The sequence below is a fragment of the Embiotoca jacksoni genome, unplaced genomic scaffold, assembly GCF_022577435.1.
Source record: "Embiotoca jacksoni isolate LCO1_2020_lvr unplaced genomic scaffold, fEmbJac1.0.p SCAF_41, whole genome shotgun sequence".
NCBI lineage: Eukaryota > Metazoa > Chordata > Actinopteri > Embiotocidae > Embiotoca > Embiotoca jacksoni.
Genome location: NW_027185394.1, coordinates 845,292 through 861,181, shown reverse-complemented (window position 1 = coordinate 861,181; position 15,890 = coordinate 845,292). Strand labels below are relative to the sequence as shown.

Genomic DNA, 15,890 nt, shown 5'->3' with positions numbered 1-15,890 from the left:
ATGGCAAAGGCTGTGAATACTGATGTATGTGTGATTTGTTAGTTTTTTATTTTTAATAATTTGCAAAAATTTCCCCAAATGTTTTTCCATGTTATCATTATGGGGTATTGTTTGTAGAATTTTGAGGAAAAAATGAATTTAATCCATTTTGGAATAAATCTGTAACATAACAAAATGTGTAAAAAGTGAAGCGCTGTGAATCCTCTCCGGAGGCACTGTACATCGTTGCTAACTGACTAATCTAACCAGCGAAGCTTTGAGATGCTGATAGTTGGATTCTTATTGTTGGAGTGATATCAATCCTTCAATCTTACTCTCAACAAGCAAAACTAATAAGAGTATATTCGAAAGTGTCGAACAGAAAAGTGTGTAACTGAAATCTGCACTTCAACCAAAGAAGTTTAGTTGGTTGGGTCAAACAAAAAAAAACAAGCAAACATTTTTGTTGCATTCAGGAGTTTCTTCCTTCCCTCAACATTAGTCATCAGCTTCATGAAGCTCTGCGGTAAAATCTATGTCTCAAACTGAAATTACAGCAGCAACAACTGCACTTTCAAAAAAAAATTAAAAAATATTTTCAAAAATAGGCAACATTATCAACATAAAAGCAAACATATACAGGAAACTATTTACATAAAGGCAAAACAAACTAAATAAACCACCATCTTTTCAAGCATTTTTTTTGGTCTAAACAAAATAAATGCAAAAAGAATTTTCAGCAAAAGAAACAATAAAAGTAAACAACATAAACCAGAGAATAAAAGCCCCAAAATCCACACTCACAATAAAAAAAACACCAGAAAGGAATTTGGAAAGCGGAGTCACAAACGATGACTGGAAACAACAATATATACGAATCAGGAAATTTAAATGTACCTTAATGACTTTTTTTTTTTTTTTAAATTTCATTATCTCAAATTAAGAATTATGACGGTTCCAAACTATATTTGAGGAGTTTTTTTTTTTTCCTTTTTTTAGATATTTACAAAACAGGAATGGATATCCTTAAAGTGGGAATTCAAGGAAGCTCACTCAAAATATCTGTTTGATTGAATGTCCGAAGTTCAACTTTTTTTTCATTTTTATATGCAAATTCTTATTCATATAATCAACTGAGATTTGTAGATCGATAGATACTTTATTAATCCCACAAGGGGACGGCAAAGCTATAAAGATTACAGAATATAAAATAGAGGTAGTAAAAAAAATATCAAATATAAAAAATGTTGAATTGCACATTATATACAATTTATATACAAATAAAAATAGAATAATATTAAATTAAACTAAACAGTGCAACAAATTAAACAAACAACCGTGTTATTGATGTGAATTCCCATTTTCAGGGGAAATTTAACTGAAATTGAGTTTGCGGGACGTTTTCTGAAATTCATTGACGACATGATTTGAAAGCGGCGATCGATGTCGTCCTTCTCATTCGGTGACATCACATTTGAAACCGAAGCGTGAATCCGACATTTTTCCAGGACGCTCAGTTCTTCGCTGAGTCACCGGGCGAGGAGGAAGAGGAAGAACATCAGCAGGGACGAGGAAGGAAACCGTGTGACAGACTGAAGGTTGATATTTCAGGCAGATCAGCAGCAGCTCTGCAGATCGGTGGAAGATGTTGAGTTTCATGATCATCTGTCATGTCGGGTTCGTGCTCTCAGACCTGATCAGCTCCAAAGAAAACTCCACAGGTACAAAGAAATATATATTTTGACATGCTGGTTTCTCTGTAATGTTAATACTTGTAGTGTAGACATGTTTTATGGAGCATCATTTATATCTGCAACAGCAGCTTGGTTACTATAATACTGTACAACTATTTTCATTTTCAAGTTGTTGTTTTTTTTTACAGAATTTCATATTTCATCTGCATTGTAATTAAATCTTTTATTCATAACTATACTTCTGCAGATCTTGTCCAAATTTTACGTTGTGCATATTCTTTCATTTTAAATAACTCTATTTTGATGTTAATTTATAACTGTGATGTGTGTACGTCCGACGTAACAGAAAAGGTAAAGAACCCACTTTGTTTTCATATTTTTAACTCGCATCAACTAATTCTTCTTTTTTTTTTTTAAATGAACTCAAGTTTGTCATTTTCACGTGACAGCAACATGTGAAAGTAATAAAAATAAACGTTCATAAAATAATATTTTACATTTGTTTTTTTTTTATCATCTGAGCTCAATTAAAATGTTTAAATGCTGTATTTTGAAGGTATTTATGAGCAGCCGTTGTTATGACGACAGCGAGCGTGTTTCCAAGAGATAAAACAGGAATAGCAGATAAAACAGGAAACGAGGCTAAAAACTGACCGTCAGCAGGATATGAGTTGTTCAGCTGCTGCATCACTGAACGCTTTGGGCTCAGTGATGGAGAACATGGGCTCAAAGTGATGCTCAAGACATTTTAGAATCTTTCTCATCGATTGAATGAAGCAATCCAGAAAAACAGTCAAATATTTCATCTTCATGGTGCACATACATCTTTAGTTTACTTTAGAAAAATGTTGATGAACAACAAATATTTTTGCAAACAATGACATTATGTCAAGAAATCAATACGACAACAGTCAATTTATTTATTTATTTTATATGAAAAGATGATAAATAAAAAAGGGGTTTTCATTTAAAAATCTTTGTGCTTCAGGTCTTGAGTCTTGGAGCTTCGGACCTGCGGACCTCGCTCCTCCGGCGGTGGCCCGGTTCTCGGTCCCGGAGGATCACCACGTCTGTCTGCGGTGCGGCGGCGCCGATGCTTCGGATGTGGTCTGGACTCTTCGGGACAGGAAGGTCCTGGTGACCCGACGGGGAAGCCACGAGACCAGCGAGGACCGCCGGCGCTACCGTCTGATGTCTGACGGAGGCCTCTGCCTCCTGCAGCTCGACGACTCGGACGGCGGAGGATACCGCTGCAACCAGCGCCTGGTGGCCGAGCTGCAGGTGCTCGCGGGTAGGCTGGGGGCGGAGCTACGAGCACTGCATTGTGGGAAAGACGGGCACTGAGGGGCCACTAGGGGCTCCAAAAGACTCACATTCAAAAAGCATAAATTTCTCTCCCAACATTCAAAGTCAAAGGTCAAATCGCCCGACGTGAGGATTTAAAACGGGCGCTCACAAACCGACGGGCGACTTCACGTCGGTTGGCACGTTTTTTTAAATCGACCACCAGCTGACTGGTTCCACCACAAACATCCACCGTTACTCAGTCCCTCCAGGGAATCGCAATGATTGACACAAATTCAAGCAAACTCCGCAATATTTGCGGGAGCTTGAAATTCTTTTACAAAGATTTTCCACAAAAAAAGCTAATTAACAGAATCTGTTCACGCATTTTCAAATAAAACTTGCGTTATTAATCAAATCAAAAGTTGTTGATCTCAACAATCAAAAAGAAAAGAAAAAGGGGCTTAATTAGTCGTTCCGTTTATTCGTCCGCAGGCCGCGACTTCACGGTGTCGGCCGGCCGAACGCTGCTGCTCCCCTGCAGCGACTCCTCCAAACCCAAACAGAGGTGGTTCCGTCAGAGGGAAGGAGGGCGGCGGGAGTTCATCTTCTCCCGCTTCAGAAACGGCTCGGTGAAACCGGAGAGGGACGGCGGCCGGCTCACGTTCGCCAACGACGCGCTGCAGATCCACGACCTGCAGCCAGAGGACGCTGGAGAGTATCTGTGTAACGGACTGCTGCGGGCCCGAGTCGCCGTCCTCACAGGTTCTGTACAACACTTCAGCCGGTTGTGTGTTTGTCGTAAAATACAGAGAATTTAAAAAAATTATTGTTTATTTGTTTTGTTTTTTTGTCATTCTGAACAATTAAATTAATGTTAATTATACACATAATTCAGATTTTTTTTTTTTTATAATTCATTATATTAATTAATAATTATTTACAGCACTTTTTAAAATTGCAGGTGTCATAAATTAAAAAGTCAATTTAAATTTACTATTTACTATAAAATGAAATTTTATTCATTTCATTTTTAAATCACAGTTTAAATATATATATATATATATATATTTATGGATTATGAAAATTTACAGTCAATAAAGCCAACATTATAGCAAAGTTCTTTTGGTGGTCACAAAGTATTGAAACCCTCACAAAAAAAAGAATTTTCAATGTTGACATTTGATTTTCTTTTTATTACTTTTAACCATCAAATTACACAAAATTCTCCCTTAAAGAACACGTTGAAGAGGGACTGTAAATTTAAATATTGTCATGTTATACTTGATATCAAAATGTATATATTTTGTGAATCAGCGACCCCGGAGCCGACCGTCATCGAGCCCCCCCCCAGCACAACGCCAACATCAGCTGTGATGAAAACAGGTCAAAACATTTCTTCAAATATCCGTTTGCAGTTTTATCTTCGTGCTCCGACATCAATATTTGCGTTGGAAGAAATGAGAATCAAAGAACACCGAAAAGGATCAAATAAGTTTGGTTGTGATTTGAACTCAAGTTGTTTTAGTTGCTGAACTTTCATTCCGATTGTCAACAGATATTTTACTTTTTTCAAAAATTTCATTTGCGAGATTTTGTGATGTTAAAATAAAATGCTTTGTTTGTAACTTGACAAATAATATATTCAGATACATGTTTGTTTACAACATGCGTCATGTAAGATGGCTCCAGAATATTTTCTTTGATGCTAAGAAGACAGTATTGTTATTTAAAAAAATTATTCTTTTGAACAATATTTATGAACAACCTCCTTAAAATTTTATCCAATTTTATAAAAATAAAAATAAAAAAACAGAAATCTGGTGATTTTATTGAGCGGTTTTTGGTTATATTTATTTCCTTTTCTAAATTGTATTTGACATTTATTGCAGTTGATGTTTTATTTTCACCTGTAATATCAGTAAGTTTGAACTGATGTGTTTTATTTGCTTCCTGTTGTGTTCATCAGATGTGGTTGAAATGAAGAAGAAGCCTGAAAACGGTCGGTCAGCCACTTTAAGCACAAACGCTGTCATCTGAGTCACATCTGTTGTTTACTGCCAGATGTTTGTTTGTTTGTTTGTTTGTTTGTTTGTGGTCACTCGCAGCTCTGTTGCTGGTTGCCGTGGTCGGTTTGGGGTTAATGATCCTCCTCACGGCTGCCGTCTGCGTTTTACTGAGCAGCATGAAGTGTCGGAGGATGAAGAAGAAAAACAGACAAGCAGGTAAACGTTTGATTTATGGAGAGCAGAAGACGTCTTTATTTATATGTTGGTTTTAGCTCTGATGGCTGATTGTAAAACGTCTCATTTAAAAAAGCCGTGTATATTTTGATTTCCAGAAAATGTAATTTATCTTATTTTTGTGTGAGTACGAGTTGGTCAATCAGCAACAAGAAATTGCTGCACAAAGATGCTGAAGATTTGTTTTCGTTCTTGAATTTGTTTACCAAATTTACGTTGTTAAAGATCTCATTCACTATTATTAAATAAACAAATGTTTGGGATTCTCATTGAAAAACATCTGAATTGTTATCTTTAAAAAATGTGCCGTCTAATTTTCCGAACGTTCTCATTGAATTCAGAAATTTAAAAAATGAAAAAAATCCAGCGGTCAGCATGTTGTTTTTTTTCTCCCCGTAGCAGCTCGGAGACACGAAGACACGGAGCTGCAGCCGTGGAGGACGTCCGGTGGACAGAGGACGTCCGGTGGACAGACGGGTAAAAACCCGCCGGGCCTTCGAACCGCCGCGGTTCATCGTCGCCTCAAAAACATTCACGTGCGTTTGCTTTCTTTCCGTCCGTAGAGAGCGAAGCGTGGACGAGTCCGACGATCCACTACGCCTCTCTGGGCCGACAGAACTGGAGGGAGAGAACCGGCCGGACGCCACCGGATCGGAACCACAGCGTCATCTACTCGTCCGTCATCACCGGACCTGCAGCCAGATAGACGGACGGGAACACCGAGTCCGGATCCTGCAGCTCCGGCGCTAACGAGCACAAACGCTCGCTCGGTCCCGAGTTTGATTTCGGGGCTCAGAAGGTGGACGTCCCGGAGACCTCGTCCTCACGCGACGCCGATAAACGCCTCGAAAGGGAATTTCTTTTTCAAACTGATTTCGGAGGTCAAAGGTCGCTGCGCCCTCACCGAACACTTCTGCGATCGTGAACGCCAGAATTCACTCAGAACACGACAAGACTTCACAAATCTCTAAACCGGATCAAAATGATGAGGTGACGCTTTGGGTCCAAAAAGGTCGAAGGTCACCTTCACTGTGCCATGTGGTCATTTTTCCGTCCATCCTTTAACGTCTTTGCAGAAACATCCAGAATCCAGAATTTTTTTGCCCAAAAAAGCTTTTCAGATTTAAAAACAACAATATTTGCTCCCAAAATGTTCTTTCAAATCATGATGAAATCATTTTTGTTCACATTCTTAAGATGTTTTATAAAAATAAAAATGTTCCACTGCATTTAAAAAAACGTGATTTTCCCAGAGTGTTATTATTTCAGATTAAAATCATGTGTTTAATGTGACCTGACAGATCGTCTTCTTTTCTCTGGTCGGCACGTCCAACTTCTTGCTTCAGCTGAAATCTCAACAGATGAAAAGATGAAATGACGGCGAGACACAAAACTGTTCTTTAATGAACCTGCAGGACGAGTTCCACCTGTCGGTCGTTAACTTGACGTTTCGCACCTGAACGCAGAACATTCGACACGACAGTCAAGTCAATCATCTTTTTCATTTTAAATCCAGCTGCTATAAAACAGCTGGGAAGAACTAAAACATGTGATCTGGACTTCCACACTTATGACCTTGAAATATGTTTTAAATAAAAATTCATGTTGTATTAAAAAAGCTCTTAAAAATGTTTACTTCTGAAACGCTGATCAATAGTTTCACTGTTATATATTATATATATTATATCGTGTTGAATATATAAATATGGAGAACTTATGTCTTTATATAGTTCCTACATTTAATGGGTGAAAGAGACTAATTGTATTTTTTTACAAAGGTTATTGGCGTTAATCTGCAGCGCCCCCTGGTGTGTGGAGGCCGGACTTTACAGTTTGTTTACATGTGAAAAACTTTGCTAATAAACTAAAACTAAAGTCTATAATCATACATGTGTCTTAAAATTAACAGAAACCATAGCAGGTTGAAAATAAATATCTTCGCTGCGAATATATGCTGGTAAAATATTTAAGTAAATAATAAAATAATTTTAATAAATTTTTTGTAATTTATACTCAGATTTCACAAAAGGGGTGATTTCATTTTTAGCCGTTAAACACGATTAACCGTAATTTGTATGAAACATAGAAAATGGGTTAAAGAAATTACAGCCTGTAGTTTACTTCCACACCAGCAGGGGGTGCTCAAACTCTTCAGCATTTACAGAAACTTGGAATCAAAAACAATATTTCTTTATGTCTGAATACGTTAAATAAAAAGCCGAGTCTATCTGTGGTCATGTGATCTCGTTGGGTTCATAGGACAGGCCACAGTCGAGTATGTGATGCTCTCCTCGACCAATCCGGCTCGGCCCGAGGGGCGGGGCTTGTCAGGATGCTTCAGACTGGAGTAATGCAAAGACTCTTCCTGCAGAGACAAAAAAACAAACTGATTTCACTGCAGGTTGAAAAGATTTAAAGGTAAAATACATGTTTATGTATCAACAATACATATTTATTCATCTTTCAGTTAATACCAGCAAGGAATTAAAAGCTGGGACAGAAAACTGCAGTTACAGATAACGAAAACTAGAAAGAGGCGAAAACTTTATACGTTCAGTTCAATGAGAAAAATAAAAGTGACGATTTAAAATGGTAAAAAAAAAAAAAAAGAAGCTTACAGACATTTTATGGTTTTAGATTTTAAACCTTTTTATAATTTTTAAGTATCTGCGAAAGCCCCTACTCAGCGTATTTAGTTCACTTGTTGTTTTTTCGTATTTTTTTTTTTACAATTTAAGAAAAACTGTTTCAAAATAATTGTGTTTAATGAAAAACAGACAAGAAGAAAGCGCAGGAGTGTTTTTATGTTTAATGGAAGTTGATCTTTTTTTAGAAGAGTAAAATTAGAGCGTGACCTTCTACTGACCTCTGCGACCCGTCTCACCGGACTACAGCAGCAAACGGCCGGTTTACCTGAAGACACAGATGATGGACAGTCAGACAGCTGAGAGACGACTTCAGTGGTTGAAGTTGAACTAAATTAAACAGACTGTTTCTCAGCGTTCTGTAAATAAATGTTAAATATTCGTACAGAAAAAAAGAGGCTCAAATATGAATTACTGACGAACATAAAGTGAACATGTGTCTGTTTATTTGGGAGCATGTTTGCTTTTGATTCACTTCATAATAAAATTCAACAGTTTCTCAGGTCCTTCCAAAAGAAAATCTACAAAAACAGATAAAATGTAGAGAAATAAATCAAATGAAACATGGCGACCTCAGATGGAAGTTGTGTAAATGACCAGTGATATCTGAGGACCGCTCCCCCCCCCCCCCCCCGTCCCGTCCCGTCCCGTCAGACCGGCCTGACTCACCTCTAAGTGAAAGTGAAAGTGAAAGACTGAATAGGAAACGAAGGCGAGTCCGCGCGCAGAAACAAGAGCTCTTCACTTTTCAGCCTTTTTTTTATTCAAGAAAACTCAGACACGGTAAAAACTCTAACAGACGGTTTCCCATCTCTCTCTCTCTCTCTCTCTCTCTCTCTGTAAAGGAGGATCAACGTTTCTTCGTCGCTTCCGGACTCTTCCCGCTCCGCTCCGCTCCGCTCCATGTCGGACCCCCAGCTCCGCCTGGAGGCCCTGTCGGCTCTGTCCGGCTGCAGCGTCGAGTCCACCGGCGGCGCCTCGCAGCTCTCCCCGCAGGACTTCGTCAACATCGTGGCCCTCAAACAGTTCTACAAGCAGGAGGGCTTCAAGGAGCTGGAGTACCCGAGCGTGGGCACGATGTCCCTGCGGGACGAGGACGAGGACATGTACAGCTCCCCGCTGGCTGTGACCAGAGGCCCCGCGGAGAGCCCCCCCCCGCCCCCCCGCCCCCCCCCCACCGTGAAGGTCAACCCGCAGGACTTCTTCCACCCTCAGTACGACTACGACTTCACCAACATCAGGGTGAGTGGGCAAAGTTTGGAAAGATTCAGGAGTTTATCTTTGAAAATGAAACGTTGACCCACAAAGCATTGCTGTACCTGGCAGCATGGTGGCGCTGTTGGTGCAACTTTATTTTATAGCCTGGAAGACATTCAGGCAAAAGACAACATTCTCCCAAATTTGATGTCACTTGTTTGATGGCATTTATAGTTTTACATTTTTGGCAACAACAGAAAAAGGCCGAACAAACATAAACTTTACTATTTAAATGTTGTTTTTTTGTGAAAAACGCAGCGAAGTAACGCGACAAAGAGTCGTAGCACAAAAGATGAATACTTAACTTCATCCATTTGGTGGGAAAAAAATCAATCACAAATTTTCAAATTGTTTTAAAAGAAATTTTGTCGCCTTAAAATGAAAAGATGTAATAAAAAAAGGTCTGATTTGTGTTGATCCTGCAGTTTCTCAGCGTGATCAAACGTCTTCAAGACATTTTATGATCAAACGTCTTCAAGACATTTTATGATCAAACGTCTTCAAGACATTTTATGATCTACGTCTTCAAGACATTTTATGATCAAACGTCTTCAAGACATTTTATGATCAAACGTCTTCAAGACATTTTATGATCTACGTCTTCAAGACATTTTATGATCTACGTCTTCAAGACATTTTATGATCTACGTCTTCAAGACATTTTATGATCAAACGTCTTCAAGACATTTTATGATCAAACGTCTTCAAGACATTTTATGATCTACGTCTTCAAGACATTTTATGATCAAACGTCTTCAAGACATTTTATGATCTACGTCTTCAAGACATTTTATGATCAAACGTCTTCAAGACATTTTATGATCTACGTCTTCAAGACATTTTATGATCTACGTCTTCAAGACATTTTATGATCAAACGTCTTCAAGACATTTTATGATCAAACGTCTTCAAGACATTTTATAATCAAACGTCTTCAAGACATTTTATGATCAAACGTCTTCAAGACATTTTATGATCTACGTCTTCAAGACATTTTATGATCAAACGTCTTCAAGACATTTTATGATCAAACGTCTTCAAGACATTTTATGATCAAACGTCTTCAAGACATTTTATGATCTACGTCTTCAAGACATTTTATGATCAAACGTCTTCAAGACATTTTATGATCAAACGTCTTCAAGACATTTTATGATCTACGTCTTCAAGACATTTTATGATCTACGTCTTCAAGACATTTTATGATCAAACGTCTTCAAGACATTTTATGATCAAACGTCTTCAAGACATTTTATAATCAAACGTCTTCAAGACATTTTATGATCAAACGTCTTCAAGACATTTTATGATCTACGTCTTCAAGACATTTTATGATCAAACGTCTTCAAGACATTTTATGATCAAACGTCTTCAAGACATTTTATGATCAAACGTCTTCAAGACATTTTATGATCTACGTCTTCAAGACATTTTATGATCAAACGTCTTCAAGACATTTTATGATCAAACGTCTTCAAGACATTTTATGATCTACGTCTTCAAGACATTTTATGATCAAACGTCTTCAAGACATTTTATGATCAAACGTCTTCAAGACATTTTATGATCAAACGTCTTCAAGACATTTTATGATCAAACATCTGTAAGACGTTTTATGATCAAACATCTGTAAGACGTTTTATGATCAAACATCTGTAAGACATTTTATGATCAAACATCTGTAAGACATTTTATGATCAAACATCTTTAAGACGTTTTATGATCAAACATCTGTAAGACGTTTTATGATCAAACATCTGTAAGACATTTTATGATCAAACATCTTTAAGACGTTTTATGATCAAACATCTGTAAGACATTTTATGATCAAACATCTTTAAGACGTTTTATGATCAAACATCTGTAAGACATTTTATGATCAAACATCTTTAAGACGTTTTATGATCAAACATCTTTAAGACATTTTATGATCAAACATCTGTAAGACATTTTATGATCAAACATCTTTAAGACGTTTTATGATCAAACATCTGTAAGACATTTTATGATCAAACATCTTTAAGACATTTTATGATCAAACATCTTTAAGACGTTTTATGATCAAACATCTTTAAGACATTTTATGATCAAACATCTTTAAGACATTTTATGATCAAACATCTTTAAGACATTTTATGATCAAACATCTTTAAGACGTTTTATGATCAAACATCTGTAAGACATTTTATGATCAAACATCTTTAAGACGTTTTATGATCAAACATCTTTAAGACATTTTATGATCAAACATCTGTAAGACATTTTATGATCAAACATCTTTAAGACGTTTTATGATCAAACATCTGTAAGACATTTTATGATCAAACATCTTTAAGACATTTTATGATCAAACATCTTTAAGACATTTTATGATCAAACGTCTTCAAGACATTTTATGATCAAACATCTGTAAGACGTTTTATGATCAAACATCTGTAAGACGTTTTATGATCAAACATCTGTAAGACATTTTATGATCAAACATCTGTAAGACATTTTATGATCAAACATCTTTAAGACGTTTTATGATCAAACATCTGTAAGACGTTTTATGATCAAACATCTGTAAGACATTTTATGATCAAACATCTTTAAGACGTTTTATGATCAAACATCTGTAAGACATTTTATGATCAAACATCTTTAAGACGTTTTATGATCAAACATCTGTAAGACATTTTATGATCAAACATCTTTAAGACGTTTTATGATCAAACATCTTTAAGACATTTTATGATCAAACATCTGTAAGACATTTTATGATCAAACATCTTTAAGACGTTTTATGATCAAACATCTGTAAGACATTTTATGATCAAACATCTTTAAGACATTTTATGATCAAACATCTTTAAGACGTTTTATGATCAAACATCTTTAAGACATTTTATGATCAAACATCTTTAAGACATTTTATGATCAAACATCTTTAAGACATTTTATGATCAAACATCTGTAAGACATTTTATGATCAAACATCTTTAAGACATTTTATGATCAAACATCTTTAAGACATTTTATGATCAAACATCTGTAAGACGTTTTATGATCAAACATCTGTAAGACGTTTTATTGCCATGAATAAACCTCCAGGACGGCAACAAGACGTTCCTGCGGGGCAACGAGCGCTACGTCCGGCCCTGCGGGTGGAACCGCGTCGCCCTGAGGGTCACGCAGAAGTACGACGGCGGGGACCGCTGGCTCGGCACGGGGACGGACGCCTGGCCCGTCTCCTACCACGGACACGACATGGACGGCTCCCTCGGCGTCATCCTGATCCGCGACGGGAACCCGGACGACGAGCCGAGCTTCCTGGACGCCGCCGCCGCCTGCCTGGTCGCCGGGGAGACGAAGGGCCGGGGGGTCTACTCCACCCCGGACGTCGAGGTGGCGGAGAAGTACTGCAAGACCTTCAAGTCCAAAGCGGACGGGAAGACGTACAAGGCGGTGCTCCAGAACCGCATCAACCCGGAGAAGAGGAAGACGTGCCAGAGGGAAGACATGTGGTTGGTGTACGTGCCCGAAGGCTGCAGCGAGGTCCAGACCAGAGCCATCGTTCAGGAGTCCATCCGGCCCTACGGGCTGCTGCTCCGGCAGATCTGAGTCCGACCGGACTCTTTATTAAACCGGCGTCTTTATGATCAACAAGAAAAACCTCCAAAAAAATAACCTCCTCTATTTGCTTTGGGATCAAACAAATAGAGGCTTTAACAAACGTGCTGCTTCGTGGTCGGACCGGACGACAACCGGGAACCTGGTTTAACAGTCTGACCTTTCTCTCTCTCTCTCTCTCTCTCTCTCTCTCTCTCTCTCTCTCTCTCTCTTTCTTTCTTTCTTTCTTTCTTTCTTTCTTTCTTTCTTTCTTCCTTCCTTCCTTCCTTCCTTCCTTCCTTCCTTCCTTCCTTTCTTTCTTACACTTCAGTCACTTTCGCCACTTTGAGAAGTCGAAAAAAAGTTGAAAAGTCCCGAGTTTCACGACGCGAACCGTCAACACGAGGTTGAACGACCGGTTGTAAGAAGCTGTCAACTGTAATATCGATGCCTCTTCTCGGGGGGCAAATACTGACAAGAGATGTCTTTCAAATAACGTCAACGTACGGGAAGTTACGTCGGTAAATCCAAACTTTTCCGAGGAGTCTTGGCGCCTGAACCTGAACTACGACCGTGTCGCATTTTACTTAAATGGTGGTCTTTGGACAAACGTTGAGCGACTGATACGACCAAGAAGGTCAAAGTTCAAGGTGCGTTTTTAATGATTAACGTCCCGGTTGTATTCGTACCACGTGCCGACAGTAATTACCTTTTTAAAGGTACTAAAAGTAAAAAAAAAAAAACAGGAAGTAGGAAGTCCTGAGAAGCGAAAAGGCCTTAATGAGCGTAGAAACGGTTCCTCGTACTCAGGAAACTGCCGACGAAGTCACGAGACCGAATAATTCTTCCTTCACTGCTCGTAACTGAGTAAGAAAATGACGCTTCTGCAAATTTAAAAGTGGTTTTATTCGTCTAACGTTATCTGTGGTGTGGGCCAGTTGTTGTTTTTATTATAACAATCAGTTCTTTTCTGTTTTCTCTGTATGTCTGAAATGAAAAGTAAATTAAAGAGTGCAAAGATCCTGGCGTGAGGAAACTCTTATAATTCGTGATTCTGGTATTTGACGTTATAAAACATAAACTCGTCTTTTGCTAGAATATTTGTAAGATTATCATCTTTACCGTCATCTGTTTTGGAGTTTTGAATTTCGCCAAACACAAAGTTTGAAATCGTTAAACACTCACATCAAGACTTAAAGAGTTTGGGGAAAAATATTCCCTGTTCATATTTGTCAAACTTTGTTTTTTCTTTTTTTTGTTGCAGGTTTTACTGTAAATAGTTGGTTCTCAAACAGATCAGAAGTACTCCGATGGATTACTTTAGAAATACTCATGCATTCAAATTATTATTCAAGTCAAAGTATGTAATATTCGTTATCAAAATATAATCAAAAGACCAAAATTATGATTAACTTTTATCTTTGTTATTTCATCGTGATTTGATGATATTCTGCATTTTTATAATTAAAATACAATATTTGCCTTTAGAGTATAGATATTATGCAAAATGTACTTTAAAGTACCTCAAAAATTGGACCTGAGTCCATCACGGACCACCGTAGAGCTCAGAGAAGATCCCATCAGTTGTTTTGTTTTTGTTTTGCATTGCAGTTGCAGCAGTTCGCCACCAGAGGGCAGTAGAAGTACACAGACAAGTAGCTCTACTGTATTAGTGGTGGATGAGGCTCTCACCTTAAGAGCTTCCAGAAATAGTAAAAGTTCTGCAGTGAAAATAAAATGAAAGAAAATACAGCCGAGTTTTTCAAAAGCACAGAAGTACCACGCGTCGCCACCACCCGTTGCCATGACAACAGGAAGACAGATGTTGCACGCAGACACGGCGAGCCGCTCACCTGAGCGCAGGTAGAGTCCGATCACGAGGGCCGAACAGACGCTGGCGAGGAACGCCGCGACAACGCAGACGGCCGAACTCCAACACGGCGGCTTCGCTCCGTGTCCGGTCGACTCCCCGTCATCTCCTGGAAAACACAAACACAACAATAAAACAATGTCAACAACAAATCCTCCAATTAAAAACAGACTTCAATCATATGGATGAAGATAAAACCGACGTGAAGCTCGATCCGCTAAATCTGCTTCAAACTAGAAAGATGGTGACGGACAGAATCTGAACTGGAGGTTCATAATGTTCATAAACCAACGATGACATCACTGATGGTTGATGACATCACTGCTGGTTGCTGATTGGTTCATACATGACAAACTGACTCGATACATTCAAGGAAAAAACGTTGTTATTGGTTGATTCGTTACTTACCGTTCACCGTCAGGAGAATTCCTCCGCCGACACAAACTCCCCCGACACACCGCCCGGTACAGAAGTACAGCCCGGCGTCGTCCTCCTGGACCTCCCAGATGTCCAGACGGACCGGGTCGCCGCTCCAGCTGACGTGACTGTCTTTGGCAATGTGAAACGTTCCCACGTCCACGCCCACCTTACTCCGGGTCACGGTGACCAGCGGCAGCAGCCGGTCCGGGCGCAGCAGGATCCAGGTGACCTCCTCGGCGGACGTCAGGTTGCAGCTCAGGGAGACGTTCTGCCCCGTCCGGACCGCCCGGGCCGAGTGGAGAACGGGCGAGGAGGCCGACGGGCGAAACCCGGCCGCCGCCGCGCCTGAGGACAGCGGACGGGGAAGGGTCGTCAAAATGAATCAAGACATGGTTGTAGGATCGCATCCCCGGTGCCGCCATGCGCTCGGTATAAAAAGTGGACGTGGCTTGACAAAGTGAGAACCGCAGTACCACCGAGGGCCACTAGGGGCTCCAATACACTGGAAAACCATCAAGTTCTCTCAGTCAGTAAATATTTCCCACAAAGTCATCACGTGTCGTTTGATAAACTCCAGCGTTCATTACACATTAGGGACTCAAACTCAGATATTTTTTTGGATGGGGTTAAGATTTTATGAATAAAATCAAATATTTAATCAAATAAATTGAACGCAGGTCCTTGAAAGTCATGGAAACACCAGAAAACATGCTTGCTTGCATTTTTATAACAATAATAATAACAAAAATCAAATTTAAAAATGAACTTACAAAGCGAGGAGAGGATCCATGTGAGACCTGCCATTAAGTTAAAAACACATGAAACACCTTCCTGATGTGGTGGACGACCTGCCTGAGCTCAGGACCCGCTCGAGGTGGGCGGGGCCTTTACCGCGAGCCGGAACCCA

At 39.2% G+C, this 15,890-nt stretch overlaps 3 protein-coding genes across 4 annotated transcripts; 2 read left to right on the top strand and 1 right to left on the bottom strand.

Annotated features, from left to right (window-relative positions):
* Positions 1 to 1,624: 1,624 nt before the first annotated feature.
* LOC138209807 (uncharacterized) lies at positions 1,625 to 6,458 on the top strand. The gene is made up of 8 exons (XM_069168623.1): positions 1,625 to 1,700; positions 2,662 to 2,964; positions 3,453 to 3,722; positions 4,275 to 4,343; positions 4,927 to 4,959; positions 5,066 to 5,182; positions 5,600 to 5,677; positions 5,764 to 6,458. Exons 1-8 carry the CDS (start codon positions 1,625 to 1,627, stop codon positions 5,904 to 5,906), a joined length of 1,089 nt encoding a protein of 362 aa, XP_069024724.1. The 3' UTR covers positions 5,907 to 6,458.
* LOC138209885 (uncharacterized) lies at positions 6,398 to 15,883 on the bottom strand. 2 transcript variants are annotated; one of them, XM_069168687.1, is made up of 5 exons: positions 15,754 to 15,883; positions 14,972 to 15,328; positions 14,547 to 14,672; positions 8,067 to 8,113; positions 6,398 to 7,565 (listed from the first exon to the last, which is right to left on the bottom strand). In XM_069168687.1, exons 1-5 carry the CDS (start codon positions 15,785 to 15,787, stop codon positions 7,425 to 7,427), a joined length of 705 nt encoding a protein of 234 aa, XP_069024788.1. In that variant the 5' UTR covers positions 15,788 to 15,883; the 3' UTR covers positions 6,398 to 7,424. The 2 variants fall into 2 exon arrangements, with proteins under 2 accessions (XP_069024788.1, XP_069024789.1); XM_069168688.1 differs by having other exon boundaries at positions 7,452 to 7,565; positions 8,056 to 8,113.
* On the top strand, positions 8,557 to 13,715 carry LOC138209884 (uncharacterized). Its single transcript, XM_069168686.1, has 2 exons — positions 8,557 to 9,087; positions 12,196 to 13,715. The coding sequence occupies exons 1-2, from the start codon at positions 8,749 to 8,751 to the stop codon at positions 12,703 to 12,705; spliced, it is 849 nt and encodes a 282-aa protein (XP_069024787.1). The 5' UTR covers positions 8,557 to 8,748; the 3' UTR covers positions 12,706 to 13,715.
* Positions 15,884 to 15,890: the final 7 nt, after the last annotated feature.